The 16334-nt window shown below is 45.8% G+C and overlaps 1 protein-coding gene across 8 annotated transcripts in view; it reads right to left on the bottom strand.

Annotated features, from left to right (window-relative positions):
- LPIN2 (lipin 2) overlaps window positions 1–16334 on the bottom strand; it is a 397530-nt gene that overhangs the window by 240710 nt on the left and 140486 nt on the right. For 7 of the 8 annotated variants that reach the window (XM_029591076.1, XM_029591075.1, XM_029591073.1 and 4 more), the window contains one exon: window positions 5387–5491. In XM_029591076.1, the coding sequence (XP_029446936.1) occupies window positions 5387–5491 (105 nt within the window). The remainder of the gene's footprint in view (window positions 1–5386; window positions 5492–16334) is intronic. The other variant, XM_029591074.1, reaches the window with a different exon arrangement.

Below are 16334 nucleotides of genomic sequence, written 5' to 3'. Positions count from 1 at the left end.
GGCGTGCGTTGGTCATCAATCATCTAATTGTTCCATCAGTTTCCTTCTCCTCGGGGGAGGGAGGAAGACTTTGTTCTGTTTGGAGTCGAAACGGGTCCCCATGTACTCTAGCAATTGAGAGGGCTGCAGACTGCTCTTGCCCGTGTTCACGACCCAACAGAGTTCCTGCAGTAGGCTCTTGACTTTGGTGGTCACCTGCCAGCTCTTTTCCGAAGACTTTACCCTGATTAGCCAATCATACAGGTAAGGGTGTACCAAGATCCCTTCCTTTCTCAGTGTTGCCGCCACAACCACCATGATTTTGGTGAAGGTTCTGGGGACGGTGGCTAGGCCGAAGGGTACTGCTCGGAACTGGTAATGGTGACCCAGTATCGCAAAGCACAGGAAGCACTGGTGATCCTGATGGACTGGGATGTGAAGGTAGGCTTCGGGAAGATCCAGGGAGGTTAGAAACTCTCCCGGTTGTACTGCCATTATTACGTAGTGAAGAGCTTCCATGCGGAAGTGTAGAACCCACAGATGACTGTTGATGTTCTTGAGGTCCAAGATGGGCCAGAAAGATCATTCCTTCCTGGGAATGATAAAATAGATGGAATAGCGCCCCATATTTTATTGGGGCATGGGAACAAGAGTTATTGCCTTCAGATTGAGTAGTCTTGTTAGAGTGTTTTCTACTGCCAGTCTCTTGGTCTGGGAATGGCAGGGTGACCTAAAATTTGTCTCGAGGGATGCTGTGGAACTCAAGAGTAACCTACTCGAATGATGTTTAGAACCCATTTGTCTGACATTATCTCGACCCATCTTTGGTAGAAGAGGGCAAGTCGACCCCCCTATATCCTCTTCCTGTGGATGGGTCAGCCCATTCTCATTGTAGAGCATGGCTGGAGCCTGCCCCTGGCCTGCTCCCCTCTTGGTCTGTCTGTTCTGAAAGGGCTGGGACTTTCAGGAAGGACAAGATGCCTGGAACTGCAAGTTCCTGTAGGGTCTAAAGTGCTGCAATCCTCTGCCCTTGGTTCTTCTGGGGGAGGGACGCCGAGATCTTTTACTCTTATCTTCTGGTAGCCGAGGCACTGGGGATTCTCCCCATTTGCTGGCTAACTTCTCCAATTTGCTTCCGAACAAGAGAGATCCTTTAAAAGGCATTCTTGTGAGATTCGCTTTAGATGTCACGTCCACAGACCAATTCCGTAGCCATAGTTGTCTTCTGGCTGCCACTACCGAGGCAATGCCCCTGGCTGAGGTGCAAACCAGGTCCGAGCTTGCGTCTGAGGAAGGCTGCTACAGGTTCCAGCATCTCACCGGTATACATTCCAGAGTTATTTGCCTCTCAAGAGGAGCAAGCAGGAACGTGCCACCAGTGCGCAGCAGGAAGCAATCTGCATTGTCATTGCTTTTGCGTCGAAGGCCTGCTTAAGGATGTATTTCAATCTGTCCTGAGTGTCCTTTAATGCAGCCCCTCCCTCAACGGGAATCGTTCGCTTTGAGACAGCACAGACCATAGTGTCCACTTTCGAGAAACGCAGGCATTCCTTGGTTGCTGGATCTAGAGGGTATGGGGCTTCCAAGACCCGACCCCCTTTGAAGCTGGCCTCCGAGGCATCCCATTCCAGGTCAATCAGTTCCTGGATGGCTTCCATCATTGGAAAGTAGCATGAGGCCTTACAAAGGGACATCAAGATGGGGTTCTTCTTTGGTTCCGCCATAGGGTCCGTGCCAGGAATACTCAGGGTCTTCAGAATCTGGGAAACAAGGGCTGGTAATTCATCCTTGTGGAAGAAGTGAAGCATGGTTTGGTTTGGGTTCCACTCCTGGAGGGATTTCTCCTTCTTCCAGGGAGTCACTCATTATCTGAGGTGTCTGGGTCCTTGTTAGGGAAGATCTTGGTTAGGTGAGGCATCTCTCAAGGCATTCGAGCAGGGCCGGGAGGATCTTGCGCTTCCGGCAGGGGTTGAGCCTGGGGCGCAACTGGGGCTGATTGCGCCTGAACGAAGGCTTGCAGCCCTTGGAAAAATTCCAACCAGGAGAAGGTCCCTGGATCCATGTTAATCCCAGGGGGAGTCGGAGTAGGGGCCCCAGAAGTGCCCTCCTGTGGGGAAGCCATCTCGGAGATGCAAAGGTCCGGGGAGCTATCTTCAGTAGTTCCGGAACCATCTCCCGACAGTAAGGGACCAGGCTTTGGTTCCCCCTGGGCTTCTTCGCAATGTTGACACAGGCAGGACTCAGATTCAGGCTGCGCGGCTCTTTTGTGGCAGGATGTACAAAGAGTGCCTTCTGGCCTTCTTGGGCACCGGTGCCATTGTTTGTGTTTGCGCATGTGCAGTTGTAAACGCGGCTGTGCATGTAGTTGTGCGCGCGTCTGTACTGGACACACGCAAGTTAGGCACATCGGCCGCCCGGCCTGCCCCGTGCGTACTGCCGGCGAGAAGAGAAGATGGTGCCAACGACCCCCGAGGGTCTCCACATGTGTGGACCCTTGCACCGGATCGGGGCCTAGTCTAACCAAGGCTGCTCAACCCGATCGGTGCTCCCTTCTAACCTCGCCGGGACGGATTCGGTACAGCAATCAGAGCTGTGGAGACCGGAAACCTGAATTTAAAGATTTTTTCTTACCTGGTCTCGGCACTTACCAATCATGTGCTGGACGGTCTCCAGCTGCGGGGGGAAAGAGAATTACCTTCACTGCCGCGCTGGTTTCTGCACCCGCTGCCTTTCAGCCACACTGGAGGGTTAAGTCCACGTCGGGAACCGGCTACTGGACCAAGGCACACCTCTGAGGGATATCTGAGATCAACCTCAGGAATTCTCGACTGGGGGAGGAACCCTTAGGTATCACCACAGGAGAGCGGGGCTCGATCTTCCTTAAGGTAAATTGTTTCTTCTTTACTCTAATGCTTAACACTATTCTAGTGTGTGGGATAGTGTCCGCATCTGCTAGGAGAATGAGAGATACTGAAGAGCTGAGGTTACTACAGGGGTATATCTAGAATGACGTCAGCTTTGAAATCTGACTCCGTCTCCCATCTGCTAGCAGAAGAGCCCAATAACCATTAGTCCTGAGACCATCTAGCTACACGCTAGGAAAATTAATTCTTTGTTTTAGTGCTTACTAAGGAAGATGATAGGGAGATACCTATTCCGGGGACAATTTTCAAGGGTGATGATTGAAGTGAACCTGGAAGATGTAGTAGGCCAGATTGCCAAACTGAAGAGACCCAAATCACCCGGACTGGATGGTATACACCCCAGGGTGCTGAAAACTAAAAAATGAAATTTCAGATCTATTAGTAAAAATTTGTAACCTATCATTAAAATCATCCATTGCACCTGAAGACTGGAAGTAGCCAAAGTAACCACGATATTTAAAAAGGGCTTATGGGTTGATCCAAGAAACTACAGACCGGTGAGCCTGACTTCAGTGCCAGGAAAAATAATGGAAACTATTCTAAAGAACAAAATCACATGACAAATAGACAGTTTCATGGAACACAGCCAGCATGGATTTACCCAAGGGAAGTCATCTCATAAATCTGCTACATTTTTTTTAAGGGGTTACTAGATATACGGATAAAGGTGAACCAATAGATGATGTGTATTTGGATTGTCAGAAGGCGTTTGACCAAGTGCCTCATGAGAGGCTTCTAAGAAAACTAAAAAATCATGGGTTAGGAGGTGACATCCTTTCATGGATTGCAAACTGGTTAAAAGACAGGAAACAGTAGGATTAAATGATCAGTTTTCTCAGGGGAAATAGGTAAACAGTGGAGTGTCTCAGGGATCTATACTTGGACCAGTGTTTTTAAATATATTTATAAATGTTCTGGAAAGGGATAAGTGAGGTGATCAAATCTGCAGATGACAAAATGATTCTGATTAGTTAAATCACATGCAGATTGCGATTAATTGCAGGAGGACCTTGCAAGACTGGAAGATTGGGTGTCCAAATGACAAATGAAATTTAAATGTGGACAAGTGCAAGGTGACATACAGGGGAAAAAAACCCCATGCAGTAGTTACACTACGTTAGGTTCCATATTAGGAGTTACCACCCAGGAAAAAGATCCAGGCGTCATAGTGGATAACACACTGAAATAGCTCAGTATGCTGTGGCTATCAAAAAAGCAAACAATGTTAGGAATTATTGGAAGGGAATGGTGAATCAAACAATATCATACTGCTTCTGTATTGTTTCATTGTGAGACCGCACCTTGAGTACTGTTTGCAATTCTGATCGCTGTATCTCAAAAAATTTATAATTGGACTGGAAAAGGGAGACCAAAATAATAAGGAGGATGGAACAGCTCCCTTATGAGGAAAGGCTAAAGAGATTAGGGCTGTTTAGCTTGGAGAAGAAACAGCTGAGGGGAATATGATAGAGGTCTATAAAATCAGGAGAGGACTAGAACAGGTAAATGTGAATATGTTATTTACTCTTTCAGATAACAGGACTAGGGAGCATTCTATGAAGTTAGCAAGTAGCACATTTAAAACAAACCAAAGAAAATTCTTATAAACTCAATGCACAATTTAAGCTCTGGAATTCATTGAAGGAGGATATGGTTAGAGAAATTAGTGTAGCTGGGTTTAAAAAAGGTTTGGATAAGTTCCTGGAGGTGAAGTCCATAAACTGCTATTAATCAAGCTGACTTAGGGAATAGCCATTGCTATTACTGGCATTAGAATTAATGTTTGCGTACTTGCCAGGTGACTGTAACCTGGATTGGCCACTGTTGGAAACAGGATGCTTGGCTTGATGGACCCTTGATATGACCCAGTATGGCAACTTCTTATAGTCTTAGGGAGAAAGCTGGCAAGATTGATAAAATCTGCAAATCTTACAAATGACAAGTTTATGTATACTAACTGAATTTTGATCAGTGTGGGACATAAAATTTGATTTCCCCAAAAACAAACATTTTATTTAAATGAAGTGATCCAAACTTAGAATACAATATGTAGCCACATCCTCCTGTGGCAAACTGACATGGCCACAAAACGTCAACATTTTCATTTATCTTTATAAAAATGTAACTTTTCTAAAATTTAAGACTTGTTTTTTATGCATTAGCAATACCTTCCCTTACTTACAGTAGCAGTTGTACATGCATCCTGTTGATACAGAAGGAGAAGTTAAGTGGTTCAAACACTGAAGGGAATGCAGTATGATCTCCTGCTGTATTGGCCACTAATTTTTGGATATGTGCTAGTTTTTCCATATGGTTTTATTGTCAGTCATTACATATATTATAATTACAGCTCATCATATATATGTCCTATACATAAGTGCTTATAGTTAAAGTGTAAGATAATCTCCAATAAAACCAAGCACACCCACATCCTAAATCAAACCACCCAGAAGAAGAAAATGCTTTAATGACATCTATGGTACCTGGCCAAGGGGAACCATTCTCCATCAGATAAAGGGTAATGATCCTGGTAGATAAAGGACTCCTTATAATCCTCATTCTTTGATGCTGAATTGGAGGACCCTCTGCTGAAAATAAAGTCAGATTAAAGATGGTAAGTTCACAACCATGGTGCATACTTCAACAGTACCTAATTATATAGAAGACCAAGATTATACATTACAAAGTAATAGGTGTAGTTGATAAATGGGTGTTTTTGCTAGCAAGAGGAAGACAAAGTTGCTCATTTGTAACAGATACTCTCCATGCGCAGGATGAATCAGCCACATAAGTAGGTGATGTTATTTTTCAGCACTGGTATGGACATAGTCTCTCAGAGCTCCGAAAAAGTCTGAGCCTGTGTGGGAGTTACCATGTGAGTCTCCCTCAGTCTTTTACTAGCAGAGCTTCATCTTTTAGGGATTAAGGACATGACTGTGTGAGCGATTTGTCCTATTGTCTATGGAGAACACCTGTTAGAGATGAGACACTTTGCTTTGTCCATGACAAGCATGACAAAATGCAACCACACGAGTTGGAACACCCAAGCTGAGGGTTGCATAAAAGCATTTTCTCTTGTTTTCATTTAGGAGGAATATACAATTCGGAAAACAAGAGGATAGTGGGGGAGTTGAAGCCATTAACTGTAAAGGGTTTTGAGAACTGCTTGACCAAAGGCACTATCCTGTTCTAGACAATATTGTTTGATAAAAGTGTGAACGCTGGACCAAGTTGCTCCTTTATAGATAGTTTGTAGACACACTGATCAAAGAAGAGCCACAGAAGCTACAGTTCAAATCTGATGAGTTTTTTTCTCTTTCTAGACAGGTCTAACCCTGCATCCCTTCTAACATGCAGTCAGCCAGCCAAGAATGAAGGTCTGCTTTTCTAGAGGATAACCTTATCTGTTTGGATCAGAAGAAATGAATAATTGAGAAGTCTTCCTGAGAGGTTTTGACCTCTCTAACAGGCCGATACAGTAAGGACGCGGAAGAAAGAGTGCGGTAGTGCCGGGCGCACCCTCGTTTGCCGCTCGCACAGTTCGGATCACATGCAAATGCAAGCCGCATCCAAAGTGCGTCCATGAAGCGCAATCCATTTTACTGTATAGAGTGCTATACAGCGCCTATACAGTATCCTGGGTGCGCTGGTACCTGTCATTTCAAATGACAGGTACCAGGAAGTGGACACAGGAGAAGGGCTGGTGCAGTTTGTTTTGTTGTCCTGTGCAAATGATTGCTTCACTGCCTGACCCCCTCACCCCCCTGGACAAGACCTTTAGAGGAGCCAGGATTGGGCAAACTTTCCCCCAGTCCCCGCTCACCTGCCCTGGTCGCGTCCATGGGTGCCGGTCTCCCGTGCGGGCGTGCTGGCAGCTCCGGAGCAGCCCCAATCCTCTCTCCCCTCCTCCCGAGCGGCTTCAGCAGCAGCCCGGGGCGGATCAGGCGCTCCCCCATATGAGGCGCGGCTTCCAGCAGCCCCCGCCGGCGAAGGTGCATGAACGCCCGCCGTGACCTCGGACGTCCAGCCGGGCGCTCAGGTCACGGCGTGCGTTCATGCACCTTCGCTGCCATGAGCACAAGCCGTGACCTCAGGTCACGGCGTGTGCTCATGCACCTTCGCCGGCGAGGGCAGTTGGAAGCCGCCTCGCATGGGGAGCGCCCGATCCGCCCCGGGCTGCTGAAGCCGCTCTCACCGCCGGCTGCCCCCCGGAGGAGGGGAGAGAGGACTGGGGCTGCTCCGGAGCTGTCAGCGCGCCCACACAGGAGACCGGCACCCATGGACGCGACCAGGGCAGGTGAGCGGGGGCTGGGGGAAAGCTTGCCCAATCCTGGCTCCTCTAAAGGTCTTGTCCCGGGGAGTGAGGGGGTCAGGCAGTGAAGCAATCATTTGCATGCGCTCATGCACCTTCGCCGGCGGGGGCTGCTGGAAGCCGCCTCGCATGGGGAGCGCCATATCCGCCCCGGGCTGCTGAAGCCTCACAGGAAAGTTTGCCCATGAAATTTAGTCTCTCTCTGCTGGGTCTTGCCTGACGCTCCACACTAACGCAGGGGTAAGGAAAGGCGGTAAATTAGCAGGTTAAACACACGGCAAAACTGCAGGTTAAAAAGGTGTTAATCGGGGCTCACGTTACTGGATCGGAGGGAATAGCTAATCCGATCGTTTACATATCATATACATGCCGTGGGCGGAAAGGGTTACCCGTTGATTTCAAGAAGCGGTAAGGATGGGTTAAAAGGGATAGTGAATCGCGGGTTGGACTTACGCGGCCAAATTGTGGGTACAAAGCGGGTTAGAAGCAGGGTAACCGCGGCCGCGCTCTACTGTATCGGCCTGTAAATAAGAGAGAACAGTTCTTTACAGTCCAATGTATGATGCATGAATTCTACTTTGTTAGCATGATATTTAGGGAAGAACATTTGAAGGACTTTAGATTGCTTCAAATGGAATGGCAAAACAACCGTAGGCATTAACTTTGGGTGAATTCTCAGCACTACCTTGTTCTTGAATATCCGAGTAAAAGAAATGTCAACTACTAATATTGGGAGTTCAATTACTCTTCAAGCTGATGTAAAGCAATGAAAAAAAATCCATGAAAGATATTTAAAAACATTCATTGCCATAGGTTTGAATGGAGGGTTCATTCATCTTCACAAGACCAAGTTAAGTTCCCATTGCATTAGAGGATCCTTCCTAGGTGGATACAGATGGAAGAGGCCTTTCATTATTATTGGTAGCTGTGATATTGGAAAACCTTGAAGGGGTGATAAGCTGCAATAGCATTTAAATGAAACTTAGTTGATTTTTTTTTTCATGCAAGAGTCAGAAAGATTTATGTATTTGAGGAAGGAAGTGCAGTAAAATAAAAGGGGGATGGTCAATTATAAATGGATCTTTGTCTTGGGTTTTACACCAGACCAAAAATCTTTCTCACTTGAAACCATAATGTTGTGTGAATGGCTTTCTTGTGCTAGTAAACCCATTATAATTTTTGATGAAGGTGGCATAGTTTCTAACATTCAACATCCAATCTGTTAGCACTAGACAGCAAAGGTTAGGGTGAAGATGAGTTCTGTAAATTGCATCAGAAGATACAGAAAGATTGGTAAGTGATTAGCTTGTGCTACTTTCAATCTTTAGAGCCAAGGAAACCAAACTTGGTGTAGCAGAAAGGGGCTAATCAAGATCATTCTTAGTCTTCTCTTAGCTTCAGAATTGTCTTGGCGATTAGTGGAACAGAGGGAAAAACATACATTAGGCCTTTCACCCAAGAAATTTCCAGCATGTCTGATTCCAAGTCCGTGGGCTAAGGTCATTTGGAGCAGTATGTCGGGAGTTTCTGGTTGAATAAGGTCACAAAGAAATCCACTTGAAAAACTCCCCAATGTTGGAAAATGGCTTGAAAAGTGCTGCTGTTGTGGGACCATTCGCGAGGCTGTATGTGATGGCTCAAATAATTTTCTAGTAGGTTGTATTTTCCTGGTATGTGCATGGTGTAGAGATGTATCTTTCTCACTATTGACCAATTCCATATTCTAAAGGCTGCCAGACAGTGCTCGAGAACACATTTCTCCTGGTTTATGTAATACATTGCCACAATATTATTTTATTCCTTTTTGGACTACATCCCCTGAGAACATAGACAACCAAAGTGAGACACCGATGCGTGAATGGACATGTCTGTAGTTGAACTTGGGGTAGTTAGAAAGAATGACCCAGAAGATTGGATGGGTGACATTCCTCAAACGTTGTGGGCCAGATTTTAAAAGGGTTACACGCATAAGGTACGCGTGTAACCCTTCTAAAACGGCCCTGCACGCGCCGAGCCCCAGGTCGCACGTAAGTTCCGGGGCTTTCTTGGGGTGGGCGTGTCGGGGGCGTGACGCGGTCGGCACATCATCCGGGGCGGCGTGGCCGCGACCTCCGGACCGGAATATGGCGCGCGGCAGCCTGCCCGGCGCGTGCAAAGTTTACGCCTGCCTCTAGCAGGCATAACTTGTGCGATAGAGGTAGGGGGGGTGGGTTAGGTAGGGGAAGGGAGGGGAAGGTGGGGGGAGGCGGAAGGAAAGTTCCCTCCGAGGCCGCTCCGACCCCGGAGTTTATAAGATACGCACCGCTACAGGGCTCTGCGGCTACGCGCGCTGTTTTTTAAAATGTACCCCAGAGTATGGCAAGAGAATGCATGAAAGATATTCTATGAGACAAAGATTAAGCATACGATTCCAGTAATGTTTTAGATGCCACAGATATTCTCACATGTAGGTGAGCAAATGGAGTGGCATTAACTGTAGCTACCACATGACCAAGAAGTTCCATTAATTTTCTTGCTGATAGTGAACTCAGCCTGAGAAGTGAACCTATTAGTAAAAGTAGTTTGGACTTCCTCTGAGCCGGAAGGCAGGCTTTCCTCACCTTGATATCCAGCTGTGCTCTTATGAAATTTAAGTAAAACATGGGATTTGTCATAGTTGAGGACAAGTCCTAATGAGAGAGGAGTGTGAACTGAAAGAGCCATCAAAATGTTGGCTTCCAAGGACTTGCTTAATATTGGCCAATCATCTAACCACAGAAATACCAAAACTTCACTTTGTGACTAGGCATTTCATGAAAACTCTTGGAGCTGCTGAGAATCCAAAAAAAGGGTGTGTGTGGGGGGGGGGGGGGGAACAAGGGACTTTGTACAGGTAACAATTGCTTCCTATAGTGAATCTAATATATTTTCTTTGGTCTGGATGAAGAGAAATGTGCATATACCAATCGTTGAGTCCTGTAGTGTTGGAAGGAAGGTCACTAGCAAGTACATCCTGAACTTTTCTGGTTTGAGAAATTTGTTCAGTTCTCTTTGATCCAGACTAGGGCAAAGTTCATCTGACCTTTTAAGGATAAGCAAGTAGCTTAAGCAAAATCCCTTGTTTCTCTCTCGTAAAGGAACTGATTTTATTGATTGAGAAGATAAGACAGACGTCAGTGCTTGTGTTATACATATGACTACTTATTGGGAACATGATACAACCAGTAGGAAGCTGTAGGTAGAAGTTTTTAAGTTCAATCTGTAACCATTCTGGATGATGCTGAGAACCCACTGGTCAGTGGGGAAGAAGGACCACTGGTAGTTAAAGAACTGAAGTCTTCCCCCCACTGGAAGACAATTGTAATAAAAAAAACTCAGGGTCTATTTTTGGGTTGACTGCTCCCCTGACCTGGTCTGAGCCATGTCCCTAGAATGTGGCCTAGATTGAGCCTGTTATTACTGTTGAGGCTGGTAGAGTTGGTAAGGCATAACAGTACTGCTTCTTGTAGGGCTGATACTTCCTTTATGAAGCTGCAGGATCTGCTGCAGCTGTCTAATCTGACGTGTCACATACTATTCCCTTATGTTTACTTTCTTTGTCACCTTATCTCTAAAGGAATTGTCTCCTGTACAAGGAGTATTTGCCAGTTTGTTATAAACATCTTCTCTTAGGCTAGAAGCTTTAAGCCAGTTTAATATACTAGTAGCTATAGCAATTGCAGATGCCCTGGAAGAAGAATCAAAGTTATTATACATGTTGCCCTTTTGCCATGGACGCAGGATGACGACGCTTTTTGGGCTGCAACAGTGGAGGGAGTAAGATCAGAGGTGGACCTCATGGCACAGGGAGCCGGTGGAAGCACAGCAGAGCCAATGGACTCTTCAAGACTGCAGCAAGAGGCAGATTATTTTGCTTCAACTAAGACTAGAGAATTCTCTACTCAAGTTTACATGGGTCTCATGAAAGTGCTTTAAAACACTCAGAAACAATTTTCTGACTTTGAGGAGAGCAATTCTTGCAATGTAGCTTTCCTTATCTAATCAATTAAATCAGCTATCAGATCAATTTCAGAAAGTATTGATGGAATTCAGTGAAATAACGACTCAGATTTCTGAACAGGGACAGAAGGTGGACACATGGGAAGGTCAAGCTAAACAGCTGAAAGTTAATAAAGAGGCACTGATTAAAGATATCAGTTTACATATTAAATCTGAAACTTTGGAAAATATTAGATGTAGGAACCTTCGTTTGATTCATTTTTCAAAGGATAGAGTTGTTTCACCTTAGGACATGTTCAAAAAATGTGTCCTGGATATTTTAAATGTTCCTCCTATGTAGTTTCCAACAATCACTAAAATATATTATCTATCCCAGGGTAAAAGATGCATCAGTGCGGACCAGTCTTTATTATCCTTTGATAGTTTAGATATATCTCTCATTTTAGAAAGGTCAGAATCTGTTGTACTGTGAGGGAGTATACAGAAAACTCCCTTAGACTACTTTAAAGGACACGGCACAGCTGTCTCACCCAGTCCCTCCTTAAAATACAAACCCACTGGGTGAAGGGAGGAGCCCCTCAAAAGAGTAAGAACTCAGGGCTTGGAAGGTTTAGAGTTAACCCTGGGGAATAGGCAAAAGCCACTGTATGAGAAAACTTTCAATGTTTAAAGATCACATGTTTACCTGAAGTTAAGGTGAACTGCAACATGTTCATTTTACTTTATTCTTCATTCTCCACTGTAAATAAATTATATAGATGGGAAACAGCCGGAGTTTGCCTCCTTATTCTTTCTGGCTATTTCCAAGCCACTATTGCCAAGTTATCACATATGCTAGCCAGCAGTGGGATATCTTGCCTAAGGAAGAAGCACAGCCAAGAGCCCATAGCCGCAGCAACAAAAGAAAAAAAAGTTGCAGAGGTTTTCCCCCCCCCCCCTCTTTTCCCAAGTCCTTCCAATTTCACTCACCCACCCTTCGCGCAATAGGCCAAGGGGGCGAACCCTGCCTATGTAGTCAGGGGTCAAACAGTGAGTAAGGGCAGCATAGGCCTGCACGATTTTTGTTCTGTTCTGCTCGCCTTTCCCTGGAGAGTTACGAAGTTGGGAAGCAGCTTGGAAAGAAGTGGAGATGGAGCAAGTAATCCAGGTCCTTGCTAGAGGGCAGCACCAACTGCAGAATGCCCTACAAACCCATAAGAACATAAGAACATGCCATACTGGGTCAGACCAAGGGTCCATCAGGCCCAGCATCCTGTTTCCAACAGTGGCCAATCCAGGTCATAAGAACCTGGCAAGTACCCAAAAACTAAGTCTATTCCATGTTACCGTTGCTAGTAATAGCAGTAGCTATTTTCTAAGTCAACTTAATTAATAGCAGGATTGGACTTCTCCTCTAAGAACTTATCCAATCCTTTTTTAAACACAGCTATACTTACCAGAGTTTAATTGTGCATTGAGTAAAAAAGAACTTTCTCCGATTAGTTTTAAATGTCCCCCATGCTAACTTCATGGAGTGCCCACTAGTCTTTCTATTATCTGAAAGAGTAAATAACCGATTCACATCTACCCGTTCTAGACCTCTCATGATTTTAAACACCTCTATCATATCCCCCCTCAGCCGTCTCTTCTCCAAGCTGAAAAGTCCTAACCTCTTTAGTCTTTCCTCATAGGGGAGCTGTTCCATTCCCCCTTATTTCGTAGCCCTTCTCTGTACCTTCTCCATCGCAATTATATCTTTGAGATGCGGCGACCAGAATTGTACACAGTATTCAAGATGCGGTCTCACCATGGAGCGATACAGAGGCATTATGACATTTTTCGTTTTATTCACCATTCCCTTTCTAATAATTCCCAACATTCTGTTTGCTTTTTTGACTGCCGCAGCACACAGATTAATTAGCAGCAGGCACTGCAAGAGCAGGTGACAGCAGCATACGGTGATAATACAGATAGCACAGGCTGTGCAAACCACAGTAACTAGTCCAGCTCCCGTGTCACTGTCAATACTTAAGATGACACCAGCACGACTCCGATGGTTTCCTAAAAAACTATAAATGCACAGCCTGACTGGCAGGCTGGCTAAAGGACAAGTTGGCTACCTATCTGGCGAATCTACTTACCAGGAGTAGTCAAGATGCCTTCCAAATAAATAGTCAGTCTGGAAGGGAGGGCCACATACCAGGAAGTCAAGGCCACCAACCAAGTGAGAGCGGGACTCACCCAGAAGCCTCTGATAGCGATTTCAGCGAAGAGTTCTTCAGGCTAATGAAAACCCTGGAACCTCTTCCACAGAATAAAGAATCTTGCTTGGAAGTTGTTGTACCTGGAAGGGAAGACCAGGAAGGAGGTAGCCAGAACGGTTCTGCTGGAACAGTTCCTGGACAGCCTAGAATGGCCTATACAACAGTGGGTCTGCCAATACCAAAACCTTACACTGGAAAAGGCGCCGAAGTGGCCATGTATCGGCTGTGGAGAAAGGGGCCATTTTGCCAGGTACTGTCCCCGCAGCGAAGATGAACCCATGGACATTATCCCATGGTCCCACACTTTTGTAATTTCATGTATGTCCCCAGCCAGGGAGTCTCTAATTTTATTATTGAGCTAGATGGTGTTCCAACCCAAGCACTGGTGGCCTCAGAATGTGAAAACGGTTGCTCGAAAAGAGTTACTAAAGCGAGTCCAAAGTGGCTATGACAGAGTAGTGACCCTGGCATGAATCTATGGGTACCAATGGCAGTATCAAACAAGCCAGGTACAACCAGCCAGGACCAAATTGAGGTGGGATTTCTTCCTTGGCTACCATACCCAATGATGATTGGCCGGGACTGTCCGAACTTCAAGAACCTATGGAACGAGCTCACAATGGGCTTGCCTAATCAGAACACTGAAGAATAGTACTTTCCAGAACTCTTTACTTTGGAGGATACAGATATATATCAAATACTCAGACTCCTAAGTCCCGAAGGCATCTTAGAGTCAGCTGAGGGAACAGAATTGGAGTCAAACAGCAACTCACTCAGAATGCCTTACCTGGCCCTTTTGAGTGGGAACGGGGGGATGACTCGGGGAGCTTCAGGTGGGCCCAGAGGGAGGATGAGCTCTTTAAGTGGTCCAGGAGCATATATAGAAGGTGTATAAAAAGGAAGTCTCCGGAATGCAGCTTACAGACCCTAGTTCTCATTTTCTAATGAAAGGGGATCTACTTTACTGAGTCACAAAGGGAAGTCAGGAGGAGGAATTGATAGAACAATGCCCAATTCCCAAACCATATTGTCAAAAGGTCATGCAGCTAGCACACAGCCACTTTCTAAGGGGGTCACGAGGGGGAGGAAAAGACCCTACATGCTGTTCGTAATCCGTGAAGTACCACAGAATTAGATGGGTTTAGTTATTGTATGGGAGGAGTGAGAGGAGTCTTGGACATAGCTAGCAAGACTTGGGAAGACTAAGAGAACACCGAGCAGAACCTCATGGACTACATTCTCCGAATGCACTATCACCTAAAAAAGGCTGTGGCGTCTAGAAAAGGCTAGAGTTCCCAATTGCCCCATGGTCCAAAGATTCCAACTGGGGGACCATGTCCTTGTCATCCTCCCATCTTAGGAAAGCATGTTGTTAGCCCATTGGCAAGGACACTATGAAGTTTTGAAGAAAACAGGACCCGTGAATTACCAAATAGCCCAGCCAGATAAAGAAAACAAATCTACCATGTCAGTTTCCTGAAAAAGTGGATTATTCAGCAGTGCAGAGTGGTACAAGGAGGAGAGGTCAGACCTGAAGTGGACAAAGCCAAAGTTCCTTTCAGAGAGCAGCTGTCTACTGTGAGGTCAGCTGACTTAAGGCAGCTGGTACAGCAAAACAAAGATTTTTCTTGAACTTCCCAGTCATACCCACCTGGTGCAATATGACATTTTGCCTCCTAGAGTTGTGGTATGTCAACAACCTTATCGGATTCCAGAAGCCAGGTGAAGCATCATTGAGACCAAAGTAAAGGAGATGCTCCAGCTCGGTGTTATAGAAGAGTCTAACAGTGATTGTTCTTCACCTATAGTGTTAGTGTCAAAACTAGATGGGAACATATGGTCCTATATTGACTTTAAAAAGGTCAACGAGTACCCGATGCCAGGAGTGGACGAACTAATTGAGCATCTGGGATCAGCCTAGTTCATATCTCTACCTTGGACCTTAAAAAAGGTAATTGGCAGGTACCTCTCAAGTCAGTGGCAAAGGAGAAGACTGCGGTCTCAATGCTAGGGTCCTGTTTGGACTCCATGGCACCCCTGAAACATTTCAATGCATGGTTGACCACCTGCTCCGCCCACATCATAGGTAAAGAGCTGCCTACTTGGACGACATCGTTGTGTACAGCCCAGATTGGAAGACACAACTAAGCCAACTCCAGGCCATGCTAACCAGTCTAGGGAAAGCAGGACTAATGGCTAACCCCAAGAAGTGTTTGCTGGGAGGGCAAGAAGACTAGTAACTTGGTTACACCTTGAGGAAGGGCAAGGTCCATCCACAGACCAGGAAGATCGAGGCAATCACCAGGGTGCTGATCCCATAAACAAAAGTCAAAGTGAGAGCATTCCTAGGTCTTATGGGGTATTACAGAAGGTTTATCCCCAATTACTAGGAGAAGGTGGAGCCTTTCACAAGGCTGCTGTTGAAGAAAGTACCAGAGAAGGTTCAGTGGTCAGCTGAAGCAGAGAAGGCCTTCCGGGCTCTGATAGAGGTGATATGCTCTAAACCAGTTCTGATAAGTCTAGAATTCACCAAACCCTCCATGGTGCAGACTGATGCTTCAGAAGTAGGATTGGGAGCAGAAAGTCCAGGAGAAGGATAGTCTAGTACATCCTGTGGCTTTTACATTAGCTTGAAGCTGATGCCGCATGAGAGATGTTATTCAACAGTTGAGGCGGCGGCCTTGGCAGTCAAGTGGGCCTTGGAGACCTTGCACTATTTCCTGCTGGGATAGCAGTTCACACTCATAATGGACAACCACCACGCTTATGGAAAATTAGAATCAAGGAGTCCAATGCGAGGGTAATGAGATGGTTCCTGGTTCTATAGCCCTTCAACTACATAGAGCAGGCAGGGAAAACAATGCAGATTTCCTGTCCAGAAAAGTGTCCCTAGTACAG

Source organism: Rhinatrema bivittatum, chromosome 2 (assembly GCF_901001135.1).
Source record: "Rhinatrema bivittatum chromosome 2, aRhiBiv1.1, whole genome shotgun sequence".
NCBI classification, from domain to species: Eukaryota; Metazoa; Chordata; class Amphibia; order Gymnophiona; family Rhinatrematidae; genus Rhinatrema; species Rhinatrema bivittatum.
Note: the sequence above shows the minus strand (reverse complement) of the source record. Positions and strands in the feature narration are given on the sequence as shown.